Genomic DNA, 25634 nt, shown 5'->3' with positions numbered 1-25634 from the left:
CTCTTCTGGACCAAACTGGTACTATAACTTTAAGCGTCACAATGGAATCGTGGCACTCTTATTTGCTTTCATTTAACGTACTTAGTAGCTCATAAATCCAATACCAAATATGCTAATAAAAGACTAAAGAAAAAGACTAAAGAAACTAAATATACCAGCTCAGTAGCCTAGATGGTAAGGCGCCCGCTTTGAGACTGGGAGGTCGGTGGTTCGCGCCCCTGCCGAGTCATTCCTAAGACTTAAAAAGTGGTCGGCGGCGCCCTCTGTTGGCTGCGGCTGCATCGGCTCGCTACAACGGGTCAGGTGCAATCGACATTTCGTTCTGTGTACATTGTTACACAGAATGACAATACAAGGAAATTATTATTATTATTAATAATTATTATTATTATATGAATAAGATTATGACTCACAACACGTGGTAAGCTTTCTCTCCTGGCTTTGATCTCTTTGATCTCCGGCAGAACTAACATAAAATGCGACAGAAACAAAATAAATAAATCCAAACAGCTTGCCAACATAATTTTTGCCGTTCCATGTATTCCGTTACTCCCCAAGCCTGCACAAAATTTAGCAATTTTATTCATATTTAGTTCTTTTGTCTTTTATTAGCATATTTGGTATTGGAGTAATTCAAAAGTAATTGAAAGTAATCAAGTTAAAGTAACTCTAACCAACCCTGTTTTTAAGTGACAAGGTTATCAAACTAATTATTTTTCTGCCATTTCCGTTACTGCCAGTGCTCGGTAGACACTGCAGAAGTTAATGCTCACTTTCCATTTTTGGGTGGGGTGAAATCCAAAACGTGTATGAAATTGGTTACATTTAACTAAATGTGACCTGTATGTGATGTCCTGTGACTTACAGTGTCTCCCATGTGAACTCCACAATTGTTCTGAATGCACAATAAAGGCAACGTGACGTCACATGCAATGCGCTTACGTTTGAGGAAGTAATCATGGATTTTAATGACGTAGCGAATATGGAAAAGTTATTTTGCCCCCTAAAAGTGAAATAAATCCCAAACCTGACTTTTTCTCCCCATTGAATACCATGTGCAGCACGGCGGAGCGGTGGTTAGTGCATGTGCGGCACAGTTCTTAGGTCATGGGTTCCTGTGCGGAGTTTGCATGTTCTCCTCGTGCTTGCGTGGGTTTCCTCCGGGCACTCCGGTTTCCTCCCACATTCCAAAAACATGCATGTCAGGTTAATTGGCCGGTCAAAATTGTCCCTAGGTGTGAATGAGCAAGCGAATTGTCTGTCCCTGTGTGCCGTGCGTCTGGCTGGCAACCAGTTCAGGGTGTCCCCTGCCCACTGCCCGAAGATAGCTGGGATGGGCTCCAGCACCCCCACGACCTTACTGAGGATAAGCGGTGCAGATGATGGATGAATGGATGGATGAATGCCATGTTTTTTCATTTATTCCTACTGCCTCTCGATGACTTGCGAGTCGCATAAATGCGTCTTGTCCGTTCACAGTCACATTCCAAAAGTGTTGAAATTCAGGACCACATATGAATTTTTGGTGTGAAGAAATTGGATATTTGCCATTTCGACACACTTTAACAGATAGGATACACGTTGCAACCGTGCCAAAAATTAGATTGTTTTACAATTTTACGTTTGTCGTGAACAATATACTTGAAATACAGTAGGCTATGTCTACTTGACCAGTTATCTTAGGTTGTGAGGGTTAGATTTGATTAAATGAACTCACTTAATATTGTTTACTGCAGATTTTTTTTTATTAAATTGCGTAGTGTTTATTTTGGTTTCACTTCAAGTGTGGGATTAATCTGTTGATGGGGAGGTGCAATATATATCATGAGGTTTTATAACACAATGACCTGTCTGTTCTTCTCAATTCAACTGACTCGAATACTGCTCCGAAAATGTAAAATCATTTAATATACAACAACTTTCTTTTCTTTTTAAAATTTTCTTCTATTTTTCTTTTTTCGCTTTTTTCGGTTTTATTGTTCTTTCCTTTTTTTATTTTTTTATTCTATTTTTCTGCTTTACTGTATGTTTTAGTTTTTAGTTTTCGTTGATTTTTCCCCTTTTCTATTATCTTTTTTCTCCTTTTTTTATCCTTTTTCCCCTTACCATCTTTTTTTTCTCTTTTTCTTTTATCTTCCATTTTTCTTATTCTTTTCTCTTTCATTCACAAAAGGCTTTAGAAACTTTGAGTCTCTAAAGTTTGTAATCTTCTATTTCCTTTGTAGCACTCGCTCTTGGTTGCAAGACATAGTATAGAGACGTCTAGTGGTCAAAAATTACACACTGCCCCTTTAACAACCCCAAAATTGACCCGAAACGTTTGTTTTTCTATTTACATATTGCTGGCCGTGCGTTTCGTATCAAACTTTTTCTTCTTTGTTTCTCTTTTTTCTATCCTTATTTCCTTTATTTTTCTTTTTACTCTTTACTTCTGTTATTTTCTCTCTTTTATTCTCTTTTGTCTTTTTTTTCAATCATTTTCAAATGTCTGGGCAATAATGGGAAGAAAAATGGTGCATTTTGCTGACCTTGAGTCTCCGTGTAGTCTCCTGTGTATTCTTCCCTGTTGTTTTTGCCACTCGCTTTTTGTTGCACGACACTATACAGTGACATCTCGTGGTCAAACATGACACGCTGTCCCTTTAACAACCCCAATATTGACCCGAAATGTTTGTTTTTCTGCTTATTTCTTGCAGCTTGTGCAGACAGCAGCTCGGACAATCTGAAGTCATTGGAGGGCCGCTATCTCTACCCGTATGATTGGTATCAAAGCATTTGTGGCAGAAGTAGAGCAGCGCGGCACTGGGGATAGAAAAGAAGGAGGAGGCATTCGAGGTGAGGCCACATCTCAGCTTTCATAAATGATAAATGCGGGACAACTCCCGCCGGATGTGGACATGCTTCGCTCAACCCTCAGCATCCTAACGAACCCAATTGCTATACGGGGAGCGGGGGCAGGAACGTACGCTAGCTAAAGCACACAATCGAAAGGATATGTGTTGCACCTAATCGGAGATAAACACAGACTGTGACGGGGATGATTGACGGAAAAGATAGATAGATAGATAGATAGATACTTTATTCATCCCCTAAGGGAAATTCACATTTCCAGCAGCATCCCTGAGCTGAGAACAGTGCAATAATAAAGCCAAAAGAATACAATATACAAATACCCAGTGTGACGTGCAAATGCCCACTTTAGCATGTTATATAGAGTAACCAAATAGTGCTACACAGAACACATAATGCAGTAAGATTCAGTAATATCCAATGTAGGTGGATATTACTGAATCTTACTGGTCAACGCTTCGGGAAACAAAGAATGAGCTGTATCCAACGTTAGCCGTGTGATCGCAAAATTGCCTTGCCAAGGAGTTTTTTTTTCCTATATGAGAGGACAAATGATATCTGGATTGTGGAATCTGTGCAGGGTACTTTGTACTTTGTATAGCAGACAAAAGACAGTGTGGCCAATAAGTATTATGTCAACCACTGGTAGTGCATGTTCTCCCACTTGAAAATAATGGAGGCCTGTAATTGTCAACATGGGTGAACCTCAACCATGATCACATTGTTTCATATATATATATATATATATATATATATATATATATATATATATATATATATATATATATATATATATATATATATATATATATATATATATATATATATATATATATATATATATATATATATATATGTGTCTATTTGCAACCATTGTCATGCTGAAAGACTCAGCAACATCTCATCTTTAAGGCCCTTGTTGGTAGGAGATTTTCACTCTAAATCTGTTGATAAATAACCCAATTCTTTCCTTCCTATACAAACATCAGTCCTCCTGGTCACTTTGCAGCAGAATGACCCAAAGCATGATGTTTCCACCTCCATGCTTCACAGTAGGTATGGTGCTCTTCGAATGCATTTCTTTATTCTTTCTCCTCCAAACATAAGAACCTGTGATTTTACCAAAAAGTTCTAAATTGGTTTTATCTGACAATAACACATTCTTCCAGTGTTTTTCTGGATCATCCTACTTCTCTCTATGGAAAAGCAAACGGGCCTGAGCGTTAACTGACTACAGCAGGGGTACATTTCTGGCAGTGCATGATTTAAGTCCCTGACGGCGCATTGTGATACTTATAGTAGCCTTTGTTACTGTGGTCCTAGCTCTCTGTTGGTCATTCCCCAGTGAGGTCCTGGGATTTTTGCTCACTGTTCTTGTTATCGTTTTGACCCCACGGGTGAGATCAAGGGAGATTATCAGTGGTCTTATATCTTCTCAGCCTGGTGAAGGTCCACAATTTAGTCTCTGATGTCTTGGGCAGCTCTTTGGTCTTGGCCAACGTGGAGTGTGGATTGTGACTGACAAAGGTTGAGGACAGGTGTATTTTAAACAGATGATAAGTTAAAATAGCCCATCAAAACAGGTAACCAGTGTAGACTCCTTAGACCTTATTGAAAATAAGTTAGACCTATATGACAGCCAGAAACCTTGCTTGTTTGTTTGTGACCAAATAATTTCTTTCCACTCTCATTTGAAAAATAAATTATTTGAAACCAAACAGTATGATTTTCTTTGTTTTCCCCCCATATTTTGTCTGTCATGATTGAGGTTCACCCATGTTGACAATTACGGGCCTCTCTAATCTTTACAAGGAGAACTTGCACTAATTACTCCATTTATACGGAAGAACCCCCAGATATAACATGAATCCGTTTTGAGGTGGGAAGTGAAATTGCCATATGGTCAGGTAAAAGGCAATAAGTATCAAGATAGAACCCAAGGTAAAAGCATTAAAATAAAAAAAAGATTTAATACCGGTAATAAGTACTTCTTATAAGTAATATACCTGTATATGAGTACATTTCATTCTAAATATACATGTAGAGGAATATAGAATCATACTATGACCAAATATTTTTGAACCTGAAATAAATGCTGAAAAATAAATAAATAAATATATATATATATGCATATATATATATATATATATATATATATATATATATATATATATATATATATATATATATATATATATATATATATATATATATATATATATATATATTTATTTATTTTTCAGCATTTATTTCAGGTTCAAAAATATTTGGTCATAGTATGATTCTATATATATATACACACACACACATACATATATACACATATGTATATAAAGTCCTTGCTTCTCAATAGAAAAGACAGAAGACCAGGGCACGGTCAAGGAGCCTCCCCCTTGCCGCCAGGACAGTAAACGAGTGCCCGGCCAATGAGACTTACGCTTTCCGCCAGGACAGGAAACCAGGGCATGGCCGATGAGCCTCCCCCTCACATTCAGGACAGGATACCAGGGCACGGCTGAGGACCCTTGCACTTTCAATCTGTACAGGTAATTAGGGAACGGCCAATGAGCCTTCCCTTTGCTGCCAGGACAGGAAACCAGGACGCAGCAAAGGAGTCTCCCGCCGCCACCAGGACGGAAAACCAGGGTACAGCCTTCCCCTCGGCGCTAGGACAGGAAACCAGGGCGCGGCCAATGAGCCTTCCCCTTGCCACTTGGACAGGAAACCAGGGAGTGGCCAATGAGCCACCACCTTCTGCCAAGCGCAGCTGAAGAGTTTTTCCTCACTGGCAGGACGGGAAACCAGGCATGGCTGTTGAGCCCTCTCCTTGCCACCTGGTGCAGCTTAGATGTTTTCTTTTTGCTACCAGGACAGGAAACCAAGTAAGTCCGAAGGGATCCGAGACAGGATCTAAAGGCCACTGCCAGGACAGGGATCAGGGAGCCTCCCCCTGGGTCGCTTGGTGGTTCAGGTCGTTCTGTTACAATTAGTTGGATGAGAGAGGCAGGAAACCTCCAGACCAGACAAAAAACCCAACCTGACAAAGCTTAAACAAGAAACCACGACCCAAACTGAAAATCAAAACTACAATGAACAAAGTAACAAAGAAACTCCAGAAACAAACAACCAAACCTGGCGTGGTGGGATGAATAACACAATGACTCGACAGCATGTGATATCCAAAATGTCCTTTTATATGTTTCTGGATAACTGGACACAGTTGTGTGACAATTAGACACACCTGTGCCCAGTCCAAACCTGGTTGGGCCCTCCTGGTCATGGGAGATATGTCAGATCAGAAACTGTTACATCAGTAATTGACAGAACTGAAAAAACAAATTTGATTTTCAATGGGCCAAAATGGGTATTTTTTCACACTGGATTTATGTAGTGCTCACCTTTTTAATCTTTAAAGCTGTAATAATTTAGGTGAGTGCTTTATATTATTCAGCACACCAATAAAAAAATAAAAATAAATTAAAATGGGACACGTTATACCCAAGGGCAGGGACACCAACCTTTTTTAAGCTGAGAGATGATTTTTGTTACTGATGGGTATGGAGGGCTACCAGTTTGATATACACTTCTAAAAATACTTGTTACTGCTATGTTGTTACTATGTTATTACTATGTCATCACAAGGTTGTGTTTATTGGAAGTTAAGTCAAGTCTTAAAACATAATTTCAGTTATAAATCAGATTTACTTGAACATTTGCAATGACCCATACTTTGTGAGCTATTTCAGAACCCGTCCGCGGGTTTCTTAGGTAATCTTAGGGGACTATGTGGTGCTTGCGGGCACCATCTTTGACCCCGGAATAACCTGTGCTTGAGCATGAGAAATATTTAAAACAATGAATGAAACAATGTTGCAATTTCATTCTGAATACTTCCCTGCACCGTTGTGGTCTGTTCCTTGGCTCATCATGAAGAAACATTTCAAGTCAAAGTTTTTAAAGCGCGTCGTCCTTTTTAGGTTTGGGCGTAAGCGCAGCTTTAATGAAGAAGCCAAGCCGCTGACCTTACGGCTGAAAGGAGCCTCTTCGACAAGGATGGGGTCACCATGGAAACCGATTCTCTTACTCTCTGTCATCAGTGGCCTTTCAGGTAAGAGAGCCTCGCCGCCGTCACAAATAATCTCGTTTAGGGCAGAAAGCGCAGAGCGTTGAAGTTCTTTTTTCTTTTTTCGACGCATGTCGTATGCAAATGAAAGGAGAGGGTGAGTTATGGGGGGCTTCATGTTCGCACGTTTGAGGGCAGTGGAGAAAATTGCAAATCACACATTTGCAAGTATATGAAGGAAGAAGAGAATTAGAATTTATGGTGGGCACAGGGTTGTGATGTTTTTCAATCATTTTTTGGTATATTGAGCATATTCCACATATTCAACTAGAGAGGAAAATGGGAGAAAAGTAAGAAGAAAAGTTCAGCTATGTGTGTGTAGTTGAAATTAAAAAAAGTGAAACTGCGATGATGTACAGAAAATACCTTGGCATTGGTCGATTTTCTTCACAGTTGGCTTCTTTTGTAATTGAGAGGGATATATATATATATATATATATATATATATATATATATATATATATATATATATATATATATATATATATATATATATATATATATATATAGTGAGAGAAAGACAGCGTGAGAGAGAGGGGGGGAGAGAGAGGGGGGAAAGAGGGAGAGAGAGGGTGGGGGAGAAAGAGAGGGAGAGAGAGAGAGAGAGAGAGAGAGAGAGAAAGGGGGGGGCTTAACTTGAGTTAACTCTAACCTGTAAAGAGGTTTATTTTAATAGTAGATAGTCACTACAGTAGTCTGTGACCAAAGTCCACTCGAAGCAGTGAAATAAGTGAAAATCTTTCCTCAAGTTTACTCAACACAATAACCCATGTCAAGTTGTAAAATATGTGAGAGTATTTTTTTTAACCTGAATGTACTCAAAACTGCTTTTAAGCTTTGAATCAGCAATAGCAAGGCCGACGTCAAATCAGAGCTCCTTCGAAGCTTTAACTTAAGTTAACGCCACCTTAACATATGGCATGACTATCTAATGCACTTTCAAAATTACTCGAGATAGAGAAACCTTTACATGAGTTATATCAAACTCATTTAAAGCTTTAACTCAATTATAGCAACAAAATAGCGAAAGTAAAGTCAACGTTTTGAAATAAGTTAAAGAGAGAATATTTAAATAAAAACAACTTAAAAAAAAAAAAAACTCCTTTAATGTTTTAACCCGATAATATATAATATATATATATATATATATATATATATATATATATATATATATATATATATATATATATATATATATATATATATATATATATATATATATATATATATATATATATATATATATATATATATATATATATATATATATATATATATATATATACCGGAGCCATATCCCCCTAGTGGGAGGTGATAGCAAGGCCAATATCAAGTCAAAGCCGCTTTGCAGCGCCAACTCGAGTTAAGTCCACCTATAAATATGACATGACTATATTATGCACTGTAAAATAAGTTGAAAGAGAGCGAAAGACAGAGAGACAAATAGGGATTAAGAGAACCAGTAATTAACTTGAGTTAACTCCAAACCTGTGTTAAGGTTTAACACAATAATATCAAGCCAATGGCCAAATTCATGTTGAAACTGAGAAATAAATCTATAACTCAAGTTAACTGAAAGCCACTTTAAAACTTAAACATGATAACGCTAACTCAATGGCTCAAATCAAGTTGGAAAAGCTTTGAAGCTTTAACAAAAGTAAATTCAAATTAAAGCCGAAAAATCCTTGATTATAGCCAGGTTAAAATATCACATGTTTATCTCATTCATACTTGAAAAGGTGACAGAGAGAGAGTGATTGAGAGAAAGAGAGGAAGAGAGACATAGAGAGAAACTTCAACTCGAGTTAACTCGAACTCGTAAAGCTTTAGCTCAATAATAGAAATTCAAAGGCCATAAAACATTAAAGCTGTAAAATAAGAGTGAGCAAGAGGAAGAGAAACATAGAATCTTGATTTAAGTTAATTTAAAACCAGTGTAAAGCTTTAACTGTTAATGGCAAGTCAATAGCCCAAATTAAGTCCAAGCAGCTTTGAAGCTTGAACTCAAGTGAAATTCAAGCTGAAAGATGCTTAAATGTAGCACATTCATTTCAATATTTCTCCATTAAATTGAATAAACTCTTCAAGCCCCAAACAATAGGATTTCCAATAAGTTGCGATTTTGCGTTTAAAACAGGATCGTTCAAAATCATTAAATCGCTCGACAAGATTCTCATGGTAACTCACAGCTTTGATGTGGTTTCCTGGTGAAATGTGCCGATAAAAAGCATGTAGCATTTGAAGCTTTCATTGATCTGAGAGAAAACCTCCAACACCGTTTAAAAATCCACAGACGACTCGATATGAGAGAGAGGAACATACGTGGGAGGTGAAAAAGAGTGAAAACGTGTGATTGTACGTCTTGTACACAGTGAATATATATATATATATATATATATATATATATATATATATATATATATATATATATATATATATATATATATATATCATCTCATCTCATCAGCCGTACCGCTTATCCTCATTAGGGTCGCGGGGGAGGCTGGAGCCCATCCCAGCCATCTCCGGGCAGTGGGCAGGGGACACAAAATTTAGCCCAAAAAATAGCGGTAACTGAGAAGATGCAGTACTCCCCATATGTATTATATGTGTATACGATTTCCTTAACATAATAAATTAATAAACCAGAAAATGTATACTGTAAGGCACACCTGATTATAAGCCGCACTTTATGGCATGTTTTTAAAGGAAAAAACATTTTGTACATACATAAGCCGCACCTGACTGTAAGCCGCACCTGACTGTAAGCCGCATGTGCCCAAATTCAGACACGAGACATTTACAAAGAAAGACGGTACACGGAAAGAGTTTTGCTAATATATGCAACCTTAACCCCTTAACATTCCACAGGCGGGCCACCGGAGTTTTGATAAACACATACAGTACGTGTCTGTACGATGTCACCAGTCACTGAAATACTTTATGACACACATCGTTGGTAAGCCTAAACTCTTGGGATTCAATATTGAATGACCATCTCAAAATATACTCATGAGAGAAACATCACGATCAGTCTGAAAACTATAAAGCCGGCGTCACTCACAATTACGTCCCCTGGGCATTCTCAACTTCTTCGAATGTCCGCGAAAATGGCTTCGTTGCATCAAGGCCAATTCAAAGAATCCAACCACTTAAACATTTCTGCTTCATTGGACGTTGCTCCATGTAATTCGCTTGTTTCACTAAAGTGTTTCCGTTTCGGAATAAACAGACTCCAAAAGCTATTCCTAACATGGTATTTAGTACTCCCTTTACAATTGACACCTTTTCCATGATGAAGCTCTGTTCATGATAGTTATTCATGCACAAAGTTACATTAAACGTGCGTCTTCCTCGACACATATATTCCACCTGTCACTCTTACCATTACTGCACGGGCGCCCCTGGTGGCAGTTACAAAAAAATGCATAAATTAGCCCAACATTGCATAAGCTGCAGGGTTGAAAGCTTGGGAAAAACGTTACGGCTAAAAGTCCGAATATTACTGTACATTTGAGGAAAAATTAAATTATATTTAACATTGGTGTAACGTGACTTGACCTGGCCGAGTGGAGTAGGAGGTAAATGCAGAGGGGGGACAAAAAAATGACATTGATACTAAACTAACTAAAACTTCTATTTGCAAGCATTACCATTACCTTTAGATTATTTCCTTGATTTAATAACCTCATTATTTATTATAAGAGTCCCGATAGTTGATAGTTGATAAATATTTTTTGGGAGGTGTACCCTAGAGCAGACACACGAACTTGGTGAAAAGAGTTCGGAAACACACAGTCCAGAAAAAAGTCACGGCCGGTTCAGGAAGTCCAGAAATGATCAAAGACGGGTATTAAGATGCCGAGAAACATACACAGGCGGCAATATCATATGGGCAAGCAATGATCTGACAGCTTATGCTGTTGGCACAGTCCTTAAGTGTCCCTGTCCTGATTTGAGTCTTGTGCAGGGAATGATCAAATGGCTTAGGGTCCTCCAGTTTTTCTGCCTGTTGTTCACCCTTTGTAGGACTTTTGTGTGCCAGATCCTAACAGTTATGGCCATACAAGATAGTGAGTGCCTTCTTTGTACTTCTTTATTATCTCAAGCATCGTTTCCATGGTTTTTAATTTTTGAAACGCAGAGCTAAGCAAATTCAAGTGTGTTACAAATGATTAGGAACTGAATGAAGATAGAAGAAGGGATAATTGAAGGAGTCCAGCCAGTAGCACAGGATCGGAATATGATACCATGAGAGTGAGTGCGATAGGTCTGACGCGCCTCCTTGCTGAGTGCTGTTGAACTAGCTTCCAAAGAAGACACATATACAGACATCCAACTTGGCCTTGGCCAACGCTCTGACTACAATATTCTTATCGGAAAAACACTGGTCGGCATAGGAACATGGAGAATAACTTTAACGCCGAGATGCCATCTTGGTCAACAGCAGGTTTGGGTAGGGTTACTTTAACTTGATTACTTTCAATTACTTTTCGATTACTCCAATACCAAATATGCTAATAAAAGACAAAAGAAACTAAATATGAATAAAATTGTGACTCACAACACGTGGTAAGCTTTCTCTCCTGGCTTTGATCTCTTTGATCTCCGGCAAAACTAACATAAAATGCGACAGAAACAAAATGAAAATAAATCCAAACAGCTTGCCAACATCATTTTTGACGTTCCATGTATACCGTTACTCCCCAAGCCTGCACAAAATGTAGTAATTTTATTCATATTTAGTTTATTTTGTCTTTTAGTAGCATATTTGGTACTGGAGTAATTCAAAAGTAATTGAAAGTAATCAAGTTAAAGTAACCCTACCCAACACTGGTCAACAGCATCACCGAAAAGATAATAACACTCGAGGACGCCTTGATCAGGCTGGTGTCATCTAATCTGCAAAAAAACATGGAAGTGGGGCTTGGGCACGGGCTCTCACCTGGTCCAGTCAGGACCTTATTGCTCACTCTTGGTATACATGCAACCTCAGAAAAAATGCCTATTGTCTCAGGTTGTCTGAGAGTAAGGAGGACAAGGATGAAAAAAAACCCTTCTGAAATTGTAGAATACTGTCTATATTGTGACTAACAAATGTGATCAATTTTAATAGGATTAACAAATGATTGTTTTAATGATGTAAGACAGTGAGCCAGATTTGGTAAGCTGAAAATGTGTGAGGGCTGACTATTCAGCCTGGCATTCTTTGAATGGATTCGTTTGCAGTGCTTGGCGATTAGCGTCGCAACCTCGTAGCTCGCCTTTGTAGCATTTTCATTTGATTCGCAAGGTCTACTGAAAAACTGCTGCCGTGGCATTGAAACAGCTTCCAGTATCTTCACCTTTTCACAGCGTTCGTCTCCAGTGAGCTTTTTGTAGTCAGCATGTTTCGTCTGGCAGTGCTTGTTGACATTATATACTTTGAAAACAACCACAGTCCCTTGTTAAATTAGGCACACGCAGTTGTTTCCAATACTCCATTTTGCACTTGTCTGTGAAGTTTTCTTTTTTGATTTACTGTTTCCCTGTCGGAAATTGGGTGGGCTAAAATTCTCACAGAAAGCCAAGGGCGAGGTGCCCAAAAGGCAACTGCCATTATCTGGTAAAATGGTTATTTTGAAATTGTTTTTTTTTTTTTTGTATGGAAATGTATTTCTACATTACTGGCAAGCCACACATTTTTAATTTCATGACAGAGGTCGTGGACAAAAACATTTAATATCATGGGCCATAACTGGGCCTTGGCCGGACTTGGTCTTATGTAAGAAATGATCATTTGTTTATACTTTAGGGACGGGTCTCTTATAAGCGTTTGGCTCTAACCTGCCATTCCTATTTCTTTTCAGGTGATTTTTTCATTATCTGATGTAATGTTTATTGCAAATTAATTGAAATAAAAAATACAGATATCATCATTTTCATGACGCCCTGACACAAACCAATAGCAGATCAGCATTTTATCTGATGTTGACCAATAGCAGAGAGGCATCTTAAGGACATCCATTTTACACAAACACCACGAACATTACATTGGTGTGGCCAATAGGAATAATTTGTTATTAATGTTGTATAGTGGGGAAAATGCTCTAAAGTGGGGCAGAAAAAGATATTTTTCTCTAGACTGAAAAGTGAAAATGTCATGAGGCGGGGTCACAGAATCCATGTTGTCTAAAGAAGCCTTGTTCTTGGATCAAACTTATCATGAGCTTCAACTACTATGACAGTATTTAGTATAAATTGTGTCCTTGAAAAACAAATAGAAACTTCCCCTTTAAGGGGTCAAGGGACCCCCCAAAAAAGAGAACCACTGCTCTCTTAAACGTCGAATCAGCGCCTACTTTAGTGCCGACAGCTGTCACAAAAGCTTGACGGTCTCCATTGCGCCACTTCAGACCCCGGGGGCCCGATAGTTCCGACGTAACGGCGGCTGTAATGGATTATGGCACTATTGTTCTCCAAAACGAGGACAGTCCTTTCCGTCCCGATTTATAATTCCATTCCCACTCTCGGCTATCTGCTCCTTTTTCCATTTCTGCCGATAAGCGTCGGCGAAGGACGAGGGAGCGTCTCTAGTTCATGTTTTAAAAAGGCGGGGACATGGGGGCCATTTTCTCCCGTCGCCCGATGCTGATTGAAGCGTGGAAGTGTAATTCAGTCGTCCCTCGGAGGTGTCTTCGCTTTCAAAGGAGGGAATAAAGATGCGAGGGTGATGTATGAGGCCACTTGGACCAAGGGCGAAGGTGCCGGCCGACACCAATACGCTTTGGGAAAATTGATGGACTACATGTGAAAACGAGTAGATTGCCCTGATGGACACTGTTCGATATGAAAAACATTTTTAAAAATACAAAGAGAAAAACAACCCATTATATTGTTTTTGAACTCATATCACGTTGATTTAGTACAGTGCTTCGAAATTATCTTTCTTATGCCGCCCTCAAAAGAGGAAATCCTCTTGTGCCTCCCGAAGATGTATCCTTTTTTTAAGTGATCACATGACATTAGTGGGGACAAAACAAGGATTCCTCGATATTGGTTGTTACACGTCATCTCTAAAATATACGTCTTTCGGCACATTTTCACTAGGTGAACGCTTAAATCTTTTGGCTTCATGCTGTCCGCTGCCTACATTTTTAACATAGCAAGAACCCCTTAGTTTTTAGAAGGAAAACTATGTTTGTCTATTTACCCTTGTCTACCTTCACCTCTCTCTGCATCTGTGTTAAATATGTTTTCACAGGGTCACTTGAGGGTCTGCTACACTTAGTGCCTACACTTCATACTCAATGCTTAACGCAATGCGTGGAGGCTGAATATAAATTAAACACTCTGCCAGTGAGAACCTCACCTGATGCAGTGGAGGAGGAATTATTTAAAAAAACCTTTAAAGCGCTCGTTCCCCACTTAATGGATTAAGATAGATGGATTTAGATTAGATATCTCTACCCAGCTAGATAGTTATTATGCTCTCTATTTGCTATTACTTTTGCTCACTGTATTATTCATTTTGTTGTATAGCTTCTCCCGTAACAATCTTGCTAACAAGCTAGCAATAGCAATCATGTTCTGTACTAGTTATCGGTCTTGCTTTAACTGCATCATCTCTTCTGTTAGATCTCTACTCTGTAATTGAATACCTAGCTAGTTTGCAAACATGCTCTCTTTCAGCTATCGCCTTGCACACTCTCAATGTTCTTGAGCTAGCTACTCTTTCATTAAGTATCTAGATAGATAGCTAGATATAAAGCATGGTCTCTACTACCGTAAATTTCGGACTATAGAGCGCACCTAATTATAAGCCGCACCCACCACATTTTAAGAAGAAAGCCGCACCTGTATATAAGCCGCATGCGCCCACATTAAATAAATGTAACACAAACACAAAATTAACCTAGACCCGAATTTAAGTCCCGCAATAGAAACTGAATGTCCTTCATTAAAGTACACAGTCCAAGAATCACAGCCGGCAAAATTAACGGAAAATGATACCGGTACTTAAGGTTTGATGCAGACCGGCAGAGTCCGGGTCCCGCTGAAAGTAATCCAAAGAAAAAAGTGTATATTTCCAAAGGTAAGAGTGGGAAAAATATATAGCCACTATTGTCCGCCGTGTCCACAAACACTTACCTTTACCGGTCCCCACTTCCCGTCAGCCCACGTTTGTTACGCCCCTTCTTTTTAATTTGCCCGTCCAAAACATATCAGAATAAGTGTCCAAAATAAATATTAATAAATACATTACATCAATATACAGTTGCAAATACATATTATACATGGTTACACATATTCACAAAGAAAGACGGTACACCGAGAGACTTTTCAAAGCTTTAATAATAATAATATAACTTTCATCCAGGCAGTTAATGGTAGCAACACGCTCGCAACACAGTAAACGGGTCTGTTAAAAAAAAAACATACGTTACTTGTAAAGATCACGGTAAACCGTCCTCATCTTCCTCCTTAGAACTGAAGCCATCAAAGTCATTTTCCTCAGTGTCGGAAAGAAACTTTGTCATATAGAAGTCGTCCCACGCTCCCGCAGCCGGTGTTATGCCGAGAAATGCATCCCTGCCGAGAATTGCATCCCCTTTCGCGGGAGCCAAACACGTCACTCCCGCTACTACAACCACTTTTATGTACCTCGTTTTATCTCACTTTTTCATCTGTTGATGATTTGACAGTTCGTTTCAGCAGATTAAGCTTTATGGTAGCGTGCATAACAGTTTAAATACGAGCGATTAGAGTCGAAAAAGGCAAAATAAACACGTTACCTGCTCAAAAGGGTCAATAGCGGTTGTCTGCTGAAGGAACTGCTCATTCGCTTTGATTTTGAAATCCGGCCTTCTCGAAATACAGGACTATCAAACACGCAGAAGAAATAGGCATACCAAAATAGTAGTTATCTACTATCCATTCTCTCGGAAGTCTACTCTGTACGATTTTTGTTGTTTTTAACATTTCATTCCTGGATTTTACGCACCAGTTTTAACCATTCAAATATGAATATCACATTGAGTTTAACCTGAAGCATAAAACCAAGAATCTGTCACAATTCCCCACACCTAGAGATCTATTTCTGGTTGCACCATTAGCGAGTGGTGGCCTTGCTCCAACTGGCAGGAGCTCACTTGTACTCACAACCTGAGCCAGCGAAATGAAATCAGTTTTGGAACCAGAATTTGACATTTTTGGGGGGCTTTGTGTGTTTTAATGCCAGTGTCGGTTAAAAAAAAAAAACGTTTCAGGCATTCGCAGCCTGCAGCCAATTAGAAGATGCTGCTGACAGGAAGCTAACATTACAGCAGGTGGTGCCATGTTTGTCCAACATGGGGAGACAAATTCCACATTAAAATATATGAATATGTAAATGTTACCGTTGAAAACATTGCCCTGTAGCTAAACTTGGGTCCAGTTTGTTTTTTTAAATCCAAATATTTATTGGAAAATAAATATTTTTTCACATAAAGCTCCAGTGTGTATTATTTAGTGAGCCCACTGGTGATGTGTTGATATTTAATTTATTTAAATTACCACTATTGATTGAAGTAATAAGAAAAACAATATATAATTATAATCATAAATTTGTAGAAGACGCCATCTTACAACTACAGAAGCTTCAATGACCATTTTGCAAAGGTAACTTGTCACAGTTTTGCTTTTAGCAATAAACGGCCTCTTGCTGCACACAGCTGAGCCCTGCATATGAGGGTCATCGAGTCCCATCTTACAGGCATCTTTCACTGTTTCCTTCTCCAGCCATTCATGTCAGCCACTTGGCTGCATGCTATGTCTCACTGCTATTGTTAGTGTTACCCGTTCCTGCCTAGTCCTTCAGCTTAAGTTGCCTTCTATTGCTGAGCCCTGCATGTGATAGTCGCTGAATCCTGATTCTAGCATTTCCCACTTTTTTCTCCGTTTTTCCTTCTCTTGCCTCTCATGTTAGCCACTTGGCTGCAGGCGATAGCTCGCTGCCGTTATTGTAATTTTCAGCTGCTCCTGCTTCTTCCTTCAGTGTCACCCGCGTTTCACAGGTGATCATGCAAGTGAATGTCAGTTTTTCCCACTGTGTCCTTCTCTAGCCACTCACGTTAACCACCTCGCTGAAGGCTATGGCTCGCTGCTAATTGTTAGTGAATTGCTTCTCATCATTTCATCAGTGTTACTTACCTTCCACAGCTGCTCATGCAAGCGTACATTGTTGAGTCCTGTCATGAAGGAATTTGGCATTTTTTCCACTGTTTAATTTTCCAGTAACTTCCAGCAGCCACCTAGATGCCACTGTTAGCAGCTCTTGTTTAGTCCTTCACACACCTTCCACAGCTGGTCATGCTAATGATTGTTACTGAGTTCTGTAATTCAGGCATCTGCAATTTTTTTCTTAATGTTTCCTTCTCTAGCCACTCATGGAAGTCACTTGGCTGCAGGCAATGGCTCACTAGACGCTCTTGTTATTGTTAGCCGGTCCAGCTTTTTCCTTTGGCGTCACTCGCTTCCCACGGCTGGTCATGCTAGTGAATGTTGCAGAGTTCTGTGATTCAGTCATCCGCTGATTTTTTCCTGATGTTTCCTTCTCTAGCCACTCATGGTAGTCACTTGGCTGCATGCTATGGCTCCCCAGACGGTACTGTTATTGGAAGCTGCTCCAGCTTTGTCCTTTAGTGACACTCTTGAACAGATGGTCATGGTAGAGTACGTCATTGAGTCCTGTAATTCAGGGATCTTCCACTTTTTCCCACTGTTCTTTCTCTAGTCACTGGCATTAACCACCTAGCTGCTACTGTGAGCAGCTCCCTTTTCATCCTTCAATGTCAATGTCAATGTTGCTGAATTCTGACATTCAGGCTCCTGGCTCTTGTTATCTGCAACTTTTTTCCACTTTGTCCTTCTCTAGCCACTCATGTCGCTAAGTTCGGTGATCAGGGGTACCGATGCTTGACAAATTTAATGTTTTACTGGCCTTTGTAGGAGCTTCTCCTCCACTCCAACAGCATACACCAGCACTGAAGAACCACGTTTCTTATTTTGGGTTTGATATTTTGTCATTGTTTTTAGAGAACTCATGTTTTGTTTTGTCCTTTATTCGTTGTTTTTTTTTCACTTCTCAAAAATCGTCTTTTTGAACACGCTTGTCTCGGTTCCTGCTTCCCCGCAAATTAGGGCCACCTTAGAATCTTGACTAGACCTTCTGTCCTAACTAAGTACGAACAATTCTTAGTTTAGCTTCATACATGGTGTTGTTTTAATCAACAGTAACAGAAAAATAGTGATCCAGCCTTTATCTTGCCCCCAAAAGATGTTTGCCTTCCCACAGTCCCGATCTTAAACTCCCCCGTGTGTGTTTAGCACGACCTCAACATCGCCGGTTGCAAAATAAAGATCCCTCGCTTGTTACCGAGGCAACCTTAAAGCAAGCCCAAAGATTCTACCGGCGGAGAAGCCAAGACCGAAAGGAAAATGATTCACAGTCGGCGACTCTACGGTGGATATTTCACTGAATAAATGTACTCCAGCCTAATCAGCCTCAGTCAATAGAATCTCCCCCGTGAAGGTCTTCATTAATCTCACGCTCTGTCGACTAATCATTCTCGTCTTCTCGGGGCCCCCCTGCCCGGGTCTCTCATACTTACTGTACATCATTGCAAAGGATTCTTCGCTGGGGCCCGCTGCGTGACGTTCCCTCTGAATTTGTCCCCGGTTTCCCCGGTGTCGAGCCTCACCTTTTGCCGTCACGGCTAATTTGCATGCAAAGCGCAGTGCCGCAAGTCTTTATGGTAGAGTTTGGCTGACATTAAATTGTGTATCTTAATGCATATCGTTAACCTCATGAAAACATGGCATTACTGACAATAATTGTTTTAACAACAGAAAACAATAGTTGCACCTAATTAGTCTTATTTTTTTAAATCACCAATTAATTAGCATTGATACCACATCATGAGTTTGTCAAAACGCCAATTAGCAAATAATAAATTAAAATATTTTTCCCTGCAATAGTAGCCTTACTATTTTCACATTCCTCATGCAATAAAGGCCTTAACAACATCTGATGAATTTGTAGGAACCAATAATGAAGAAGTACCGGAATTCAAAATGTTATCGTATGCGATAATGGCCTTAAAGTACTTCAATATGGGCACTATTGCATGCTAGGTATGTAAGTAATTAAGGTCATGATGGCATGCCATCAGTTAAATTATGGAATCTAGAATATTAAAGGAAAAAGGTCTAAATGTGATGGAAGCTAGAGCTCTTGTTTGTGATAAGAATGAGTGGAGAGGTGTTGTGAAAGGATGGTGGGATGTTTTGATGCGTTCTAAGAGATGGGCACGGCACATGTATGATGTGGCAGGGGTAAACCAGTAAAAGCTGCTGTTGAACGGAAAAGTGTGTCGTGACACCCTGACCCGAGTGACTGGCCGCTTTCTTGTGTCCATCTGGAGGGACAAAAGCGTGACCAACTTGGGTGCCAAGGTGCTTAACCTGTTTGGGTGTTTGGGCATTTGGGTTGGCTATGGTCAATATTTTTGTGTTTTTGCTTCTTTTTCTTTTTTGCTTTTCTTTGTTTTTGTGTATGTGTTTGTCTTGCTGTCGGTCACCCCTTTTGAGGGATATGATCAGGATGGATAGATAGATAGATAGATAGATAGATAGATAGATAGATAGATAGATAGATAGATAGATAGATAGATAGATAGATAGATAGATAGATAGATAGACAGACAGACAGACAGACAGACAGACAGACAGACAGACAGACAGACAGACAGACAGACAGACAGACAGACAGACAGACAGACAGACAGACAGACAGACAGACAGACAGACAAATAGATAGATAGATAGATAGATAGATAGATAGATAGATAGATAGATAGATAGATAGATAGATAGATAGATAGATAGATAGATAGAGAGAGAGAGAGAGAGAGAGAGAGAGAGAGAGAGAGAGAGAGATAGATAGATAGATAGATAGATAGATAGATAGATAGATAGATAGATAGATAGATAGATAGATAGATAGATAGATAGATAGATAGATAGATAGATAGATAGATAGATAGATATATAGATAGATAGATAGATAGATAGATAGATAGATAGATAGATAGATAGATAGATAGATAGATAGATAGATAGATAGATAGATAGATAGATAGAATATTAAAGCCCAATTGTGCAACATTTGACTACTACAGGGCACCGTTGTCTGATGTGAAGGAAAACCATTGCCAATTGATCACTGTGTAGCAGCTACATGACAGACAAACATGGCGGCGATTACTATGTATGGATTCCATTATGTCAAAGAAATGCAATTTTCTCTATCTTGTTTTTTTTAAATAGAAATTAACGACTGTATGATAGTTCAGGTATTTTTCCTTAGTTTTTAAATCAATGTTTTTTTGTTGTTGTTGTTTTTTTTTCTCTGCATGAATGTTTTTTGTACCACTAGGAGGCACTAAATATTACACACTCTCCCTTTAATAATTCCAACATCAAAAAGTTGATAAAACAGTAATAACTGAGACAGTCGTTCTATGTCTCATGCATAAACCAAAAAAAAAAAAATCGCGTGAGGTAAACAAATTACATATCCAGAGGTCATACAGACAGACAATTATAATATTGTGATAAAGATCTTTATTTTTTTTAATGCATTTAATAGAAACAAAAATGTCATACATACTGAACTATGACAGATCATCTGAAATATTGCTAGCCTTTTATTATTTTGATATTGATGTTATGGCTTAATATCTTAAGAAAATATGTTAGCCATTGTTGTCTTATTTTTCTGGTTTATTTTTATTTTTTGTACTTTTTTTTATTTTATTTTCTATTTCAACCATTAGATTAATGATTTTTGGCTGATTTACCAGTTATTAGAATGTTAAATTGCTTTTTGTTTTTTTTCACTTTTTATTTTTGCATTTGTAAAAAAAGATTTTTATTACCTCCTTTTATCTTTTATTAATACTATTTAGTATTTAGTTATTACAATTTTCCAGCATCATAATCAATTTTTTTAAATGTTTAACATATTGCAAAGTTTTATTTTTTTAAATTTTATTTCAATGAATTCTCCTATTGCTCGGTTATTAGAAAATATATATCTATTTTATTATATGTATCTTTTCTTTTAGTTATATTTACATTTGTTATTCTTGTATTTTTATCTTTTACTTTATTTGTATTATTAGCTATTTTTAATATTTCGTTATTAGAATTTTATAAATTTGACACTTGAACTACAGCAATATGTCACTTTTTTTTATATTTTTGCAAGCCACTGTACAAAGATAACCGTATTAGCCCAAACAAAATATTTCTATTCTCAACATGTTCCATGGTTTTCGTATAATCCGCATAAGGCGCTAATCACATGCTCTGTTTTGTTCCTAGCCACCGCCTCCCCGAGGGCCCTTAGATTACTTAACTGGCAGTGTTCTGCTCAACTTCGTTTCGTAGAAGCTTCTTCGGCACCATCTGTGACTTTTACGCTCGACTCCAGGCTACAGTATTTATTTCTGCCTCTCTCCCTTTCCTTCTCTCTTTCTTTGTTTCTCTCTCTTTCCATCTATCTCTTTTTTTCTCTTTCTTCCACTCTCTCTCTCTTTCTCTACCTTTCATCTCTCCTTCTTCATATGTCTTTTGTTTTCTTTCTGCCCTTTTCCTCTTTCATTATCTCTTTTTCTGTCTTTTTCTCTTTCTCTCTTTCCCTCCCTCTCCTCTATTTCTTTATCTCCCTCTCAATCTTACTACTTTCTACTTTCTCAGTCTTTCTTTCTTTCTTTCTTTATTTCTTTCATTCTTTCTTTCACACTTTCAATTCTCTGTGTTACTCTCTCCTCTCTCTCTTCCATTCTCATTCTTTTTTCTCTCTTTCTGTTTTTTACTTTTTCTTTTCCTCTCTTTCTTTCTGTCTCTCTAACTCTTTCTATTGTATCTTGGCTCTCGCTTTCTCCCCCCACCCTTTTCTTTTTTCTCTCTCTTTTTCTCTAATTCTACTAGTCCGGCCTCTGCGAGAGTGATTATTCTACCATGTGGCCCTTGAGCCCAGTAGAGTTTGTCGCCCCTGTCTCGTATGTATAGTGACCAAAATCAAAAAAATAAAAACCCCTTTGGCAGGCTTCATCTCAGGAATAAATGTCTGTGCCGATTTGAAACCGGCGCTAAAAGGTGTAAATAGTCTAAAGCACGTAGCTTGGTTTTCTATTCTGTTTGATGATAATGATGCTTGAAAAGTCGCATTGGCCATAAAAGCTCGTTTGAACTGAAAGCTCCATGGTAACTAACGAAACACGTTCTTTCTTTCTTTTTCTTTCTTTTTTTTAAATTAATTTCAGGCAGTTATATTCTTTGTGTAGAAGTGCAATATAACATAAATCCTAAAAGAATCCCTGAAAGGGAGTGGGGCGAAGAAAGCTCATTAAATTCCACCCTGTTTCTCATATATACAAAACTTAAAGCAAAAGAGACTACATTTTCTGCCACTTTCGTTGAACAGCAGCTGCGAAACGAGTTGTTACAGCTTACAGGCAACTCATATTCAGCAAACAATAGTTTTGTAACAAAAAGAAAACGTGTGCGGGGGCCTCAAACTATCATCCTGGAGGCTGCAATTGACCCCCGGGCCGCGAGTTTGAGACCATTATGTATCATAAAAAAAAAAAAAAACACATGGTGAAACTTTCCCTCTGCACAACAACAAAATGTTCTTTCTATCAATAGAAATGAACTAAAAACTGTGCTGATGAATTAAAATGATAACAATTTTTTCCTGATTTTGTTATTAATTGACAGTCATTATTTTTCCCTTTGTCGCAGACTTGACCGTGGCGGTAGGGGCACGTCCCGTTTCGTACGCCGCCGTGCTCCGAATGAAATCCGACAGCTCATCGTCACTGCTCAACCCTGGCTGGCGGACCAGACAGCGGCCGGCGACGCCCGATTTGCCCGACTGGCCCATCTTCGCCACTCACCCGCATCCAGTGGCCGGCCTCCTCGCCTCCCAAGAGGACTACAGAAGTGAAGGTACAGCAAGCAAAGTTTTTGTCTTAAAGGCGGGGTTGCATTGTTTAAGGTGTCCTTAAAAAAGTTGAAGTTTAAGTATTTTCTCTCTTAAGAGCAGTGCCATGGAAAAGTATTTTCCCCCTTCCTGATTTCTGTGTTCTTTGCATATGTATCACTAACAAAGGTGTCAGATAGCTAAACCAATTTCAATATGATGCAGAGACAACCCGGGGAAATACAAAATGTCCATTTTGGAGCCCATTTCTTTCAATTTAAGACATTGTTCAATGACTCGTACAGAGAAAACCTTCAAATTTCGTTTTTCTGTAAAACAGACGAAAAAATATGTCTGATGTGACAACAAAACAAAAAACGGACTCTCCTTGACTGGAAAAGTAAAAAATGGGTTGTTTGGTATAAAACTGCCCAGACAGTTTGACTAAATTGACCCAAGTAATTATTTGCCCCATTTTTAAGATCATTTTAAGTTGTTTTTACAGGCCAGTACAGCAGACAAGTTAGGTCAAAAATCACCCAATATGGGTCATCCATAAATTGTGTTACTTGACTCAATCTTCTGGATTATATTCTAAAAAAATTACCCCAGAGTTGTTGATTAATTTCATATTAATTTGTCTAACTAAAAAAAATGGCCAGTATATCCGCCCAAAGGGCAGCACGGCTGCGCAGTGGTTAGCGCGTGTGCAGCACAGTTCTGGGATCTTGGGTTCAAATCCAGCTACCAGCCTTCCTCTGTGGAGTTTGCATGTTCTCCCCGTGCTTGCATGGGTTTCCTCCGGACACTCCTGTTTCCTCCCACATTCCAAAAACATGCATGCATCAGGTTAATTGGCAGGTCCAAATTGTCCCTAGGTGTGAAGGAGTGAAAAAAATTGTCTGTCCCTGTGTGCCCTGCGACTGGCTGGCATCCAGTTCAGGGCTCCAGCACCCCCGCGACCCCACTGAGGATAAGCGGTGCAGATAATGGATGGATGGATGGAAATCCACCCAAATTGGAGGTTCTCGTAAGCAAATTGAACAAAAATTGAAAAAAAAATCAGGCTCTTTAAATAGAAAAAGAATATATTTGAAGATGGATTCAATTGACGCAATAGTTCTTTGGGCCATTTTTGACACCATTTTGGGTTCTTTTTGAAGGAAAATTTAATCTTGGTAAACTTCCCTAATCCCAACTTCGAGTTGTTTTGCCAGCGCCATCTCCTCATCTCCGACGTCATTCTGTCTGACCGCCAAAATCTAAATCTCCGAATCCGGCTCATCCATCATCGACGACGTCCTTCTCACTTGTCACGGCAACAAGCGGCCAAATGACGGATATATCCGTCAGCGGCCGTCCAAGCGGGGGCCGGAAGCGTTCTGTCATAAATCTCCCGGCCTGCCATAGTAATTCATTTAGCGCGGCCATAATGGCACATCGATCCGTTAATGCCGAATTAATGGCATCGTCTGGAGAGCTTAATTAACGGAAATGTCAAGTGTCTGCATAAAAGCCGACGCAAGTAGCCGATAACGTCCTCTACTCATATTTTTTGTCCTGCTCTTTTGACCGCCATGATTTTTTTTGTCACCATGAAGCTTTTAATGCTGTCTTGAGAATTGACATTGCATCCCCGGTGTCGCTTTAGAAATGAGTTGGGGGAGACGGATTCTCTGACAATTAGCCTAGGGGCTTAGAAAATAATTTTGAATAACGGATTTTAGTAATGCATTGAGATATGAGTTTAATTTTGTTCGATATAACACTTGTAACTCATTCAAACTGAGAAAAACTTTGAAAAGCTCAGTGATCTGAGAAGTATATTTATGATAGTCAGTGAATACATGAGATAAGAAAGATTTACTGACAATTGATAATATTTTTTGTAGTTTTGCAGTGAATGTCAGTATTGGTATCAGCAGTACATTATTGGTTATTTGTAGGGATTCTCAATAACAGTTTTATCTATCGATACCGATAACTGATAAAATTCTACCTCTGGAGACCAATACCTGATAACTTCAAGTATTCATTAAAACATATCAAAGCTCAATGCACTGGCTAACATTTAGAAGCCCGTACAATCATAACAGCCTGAGCCATGCGACTTTTGTCTGCACTCTCGGGTTCCTCACGCACATTGAGAAGAAGTAGAGATGGGTACTACTTGTAAGGAAAATCTACATATATTCCATTGAGGAACATAAATGCTTAGAATATTTTTATTAAGAAGTTGACTGGCTATTATAGAATGGTGTGAAGTTGGGTCTTTCTATAAAAAGTTGAGGAGGAGACACGACCAAGTTGCTCTAGTACAGGTGTGGCGAATACGCGGCTCTATTTGCCTCATCATATTTTTATATACTGTGGCTCTTTGCCTTGTTTGATGTTTGTTTTTTTCCCCTCTGAAAACACTCTTGAATCCATCAGAGTTAACAACAAATAAAACATAATATTTTGAAATTAATTAGGCAGATGTTGTTGTTTTTATGCTGCTCCGGACACATAACTGACTGCCAATCATCTGCGTAGGTTACGTCTAATGCCGGGAAATTAAGTAAACATTTCATGAGCGTGCAGACTGTTACCCTCATGGTCAAAATGGCAAAATGCAAAGCAAAACGGAAATAGTGTTATGTGTTATGT

General features: G+C 38.8%; 1 protein-coding gene across 1 annotated transcript in view; it reads left to right on the top strand.

Moving 5' to 3' along the window:
• The first annotated feature begins 2822 nt into the window (after window positions 1-2822).
• The window catches only part of cntn5 (contactin 5), a 158024-nt gene continuing 135212 nt past the window's right edge, over window positions 2823-25634 (top strand). Inside the window, exons 1-3 of the mRNA XM_088345035.1 lie at window positions 2823-2835; window positions 6828-6958; window positions 22805-23011. Coding sequence (XP_088201161.1) covers window positions 6904-6958; window positions 22805-23011 — 262 coding nt within the window. The 5' untranslated portion in view covers window positions 2823-2835; window positions 6828-6903. The remainder of the gene's footprint in view (window positions 2836-6827; window positions 6959-22804; window positions 23012-25634) is intronic.

The sequence above is a fragment of the Urocampus carinirostris genome, chromosome 10 (assembly GCF_059441175.1).
Source record: "Urocampus carinirostris isolate Australia breed hairy pipefish chromosome 10, RoL_Ucar_1.0, whole genome shotgun sequence".
In the NCBI taxonomy this organism is placed as follows: Eukaryota; Metazoa; Chordata; class Actinopteri; order Syngnathiformes; family Syngnathidae; genus Urocampus; species Urocampus carinirostris.
The sequence above is the reverse complement of the archived record's forward strand: the minus strand, read 5'-3'. Positions and strand labels throughout refer to the sequence as shown.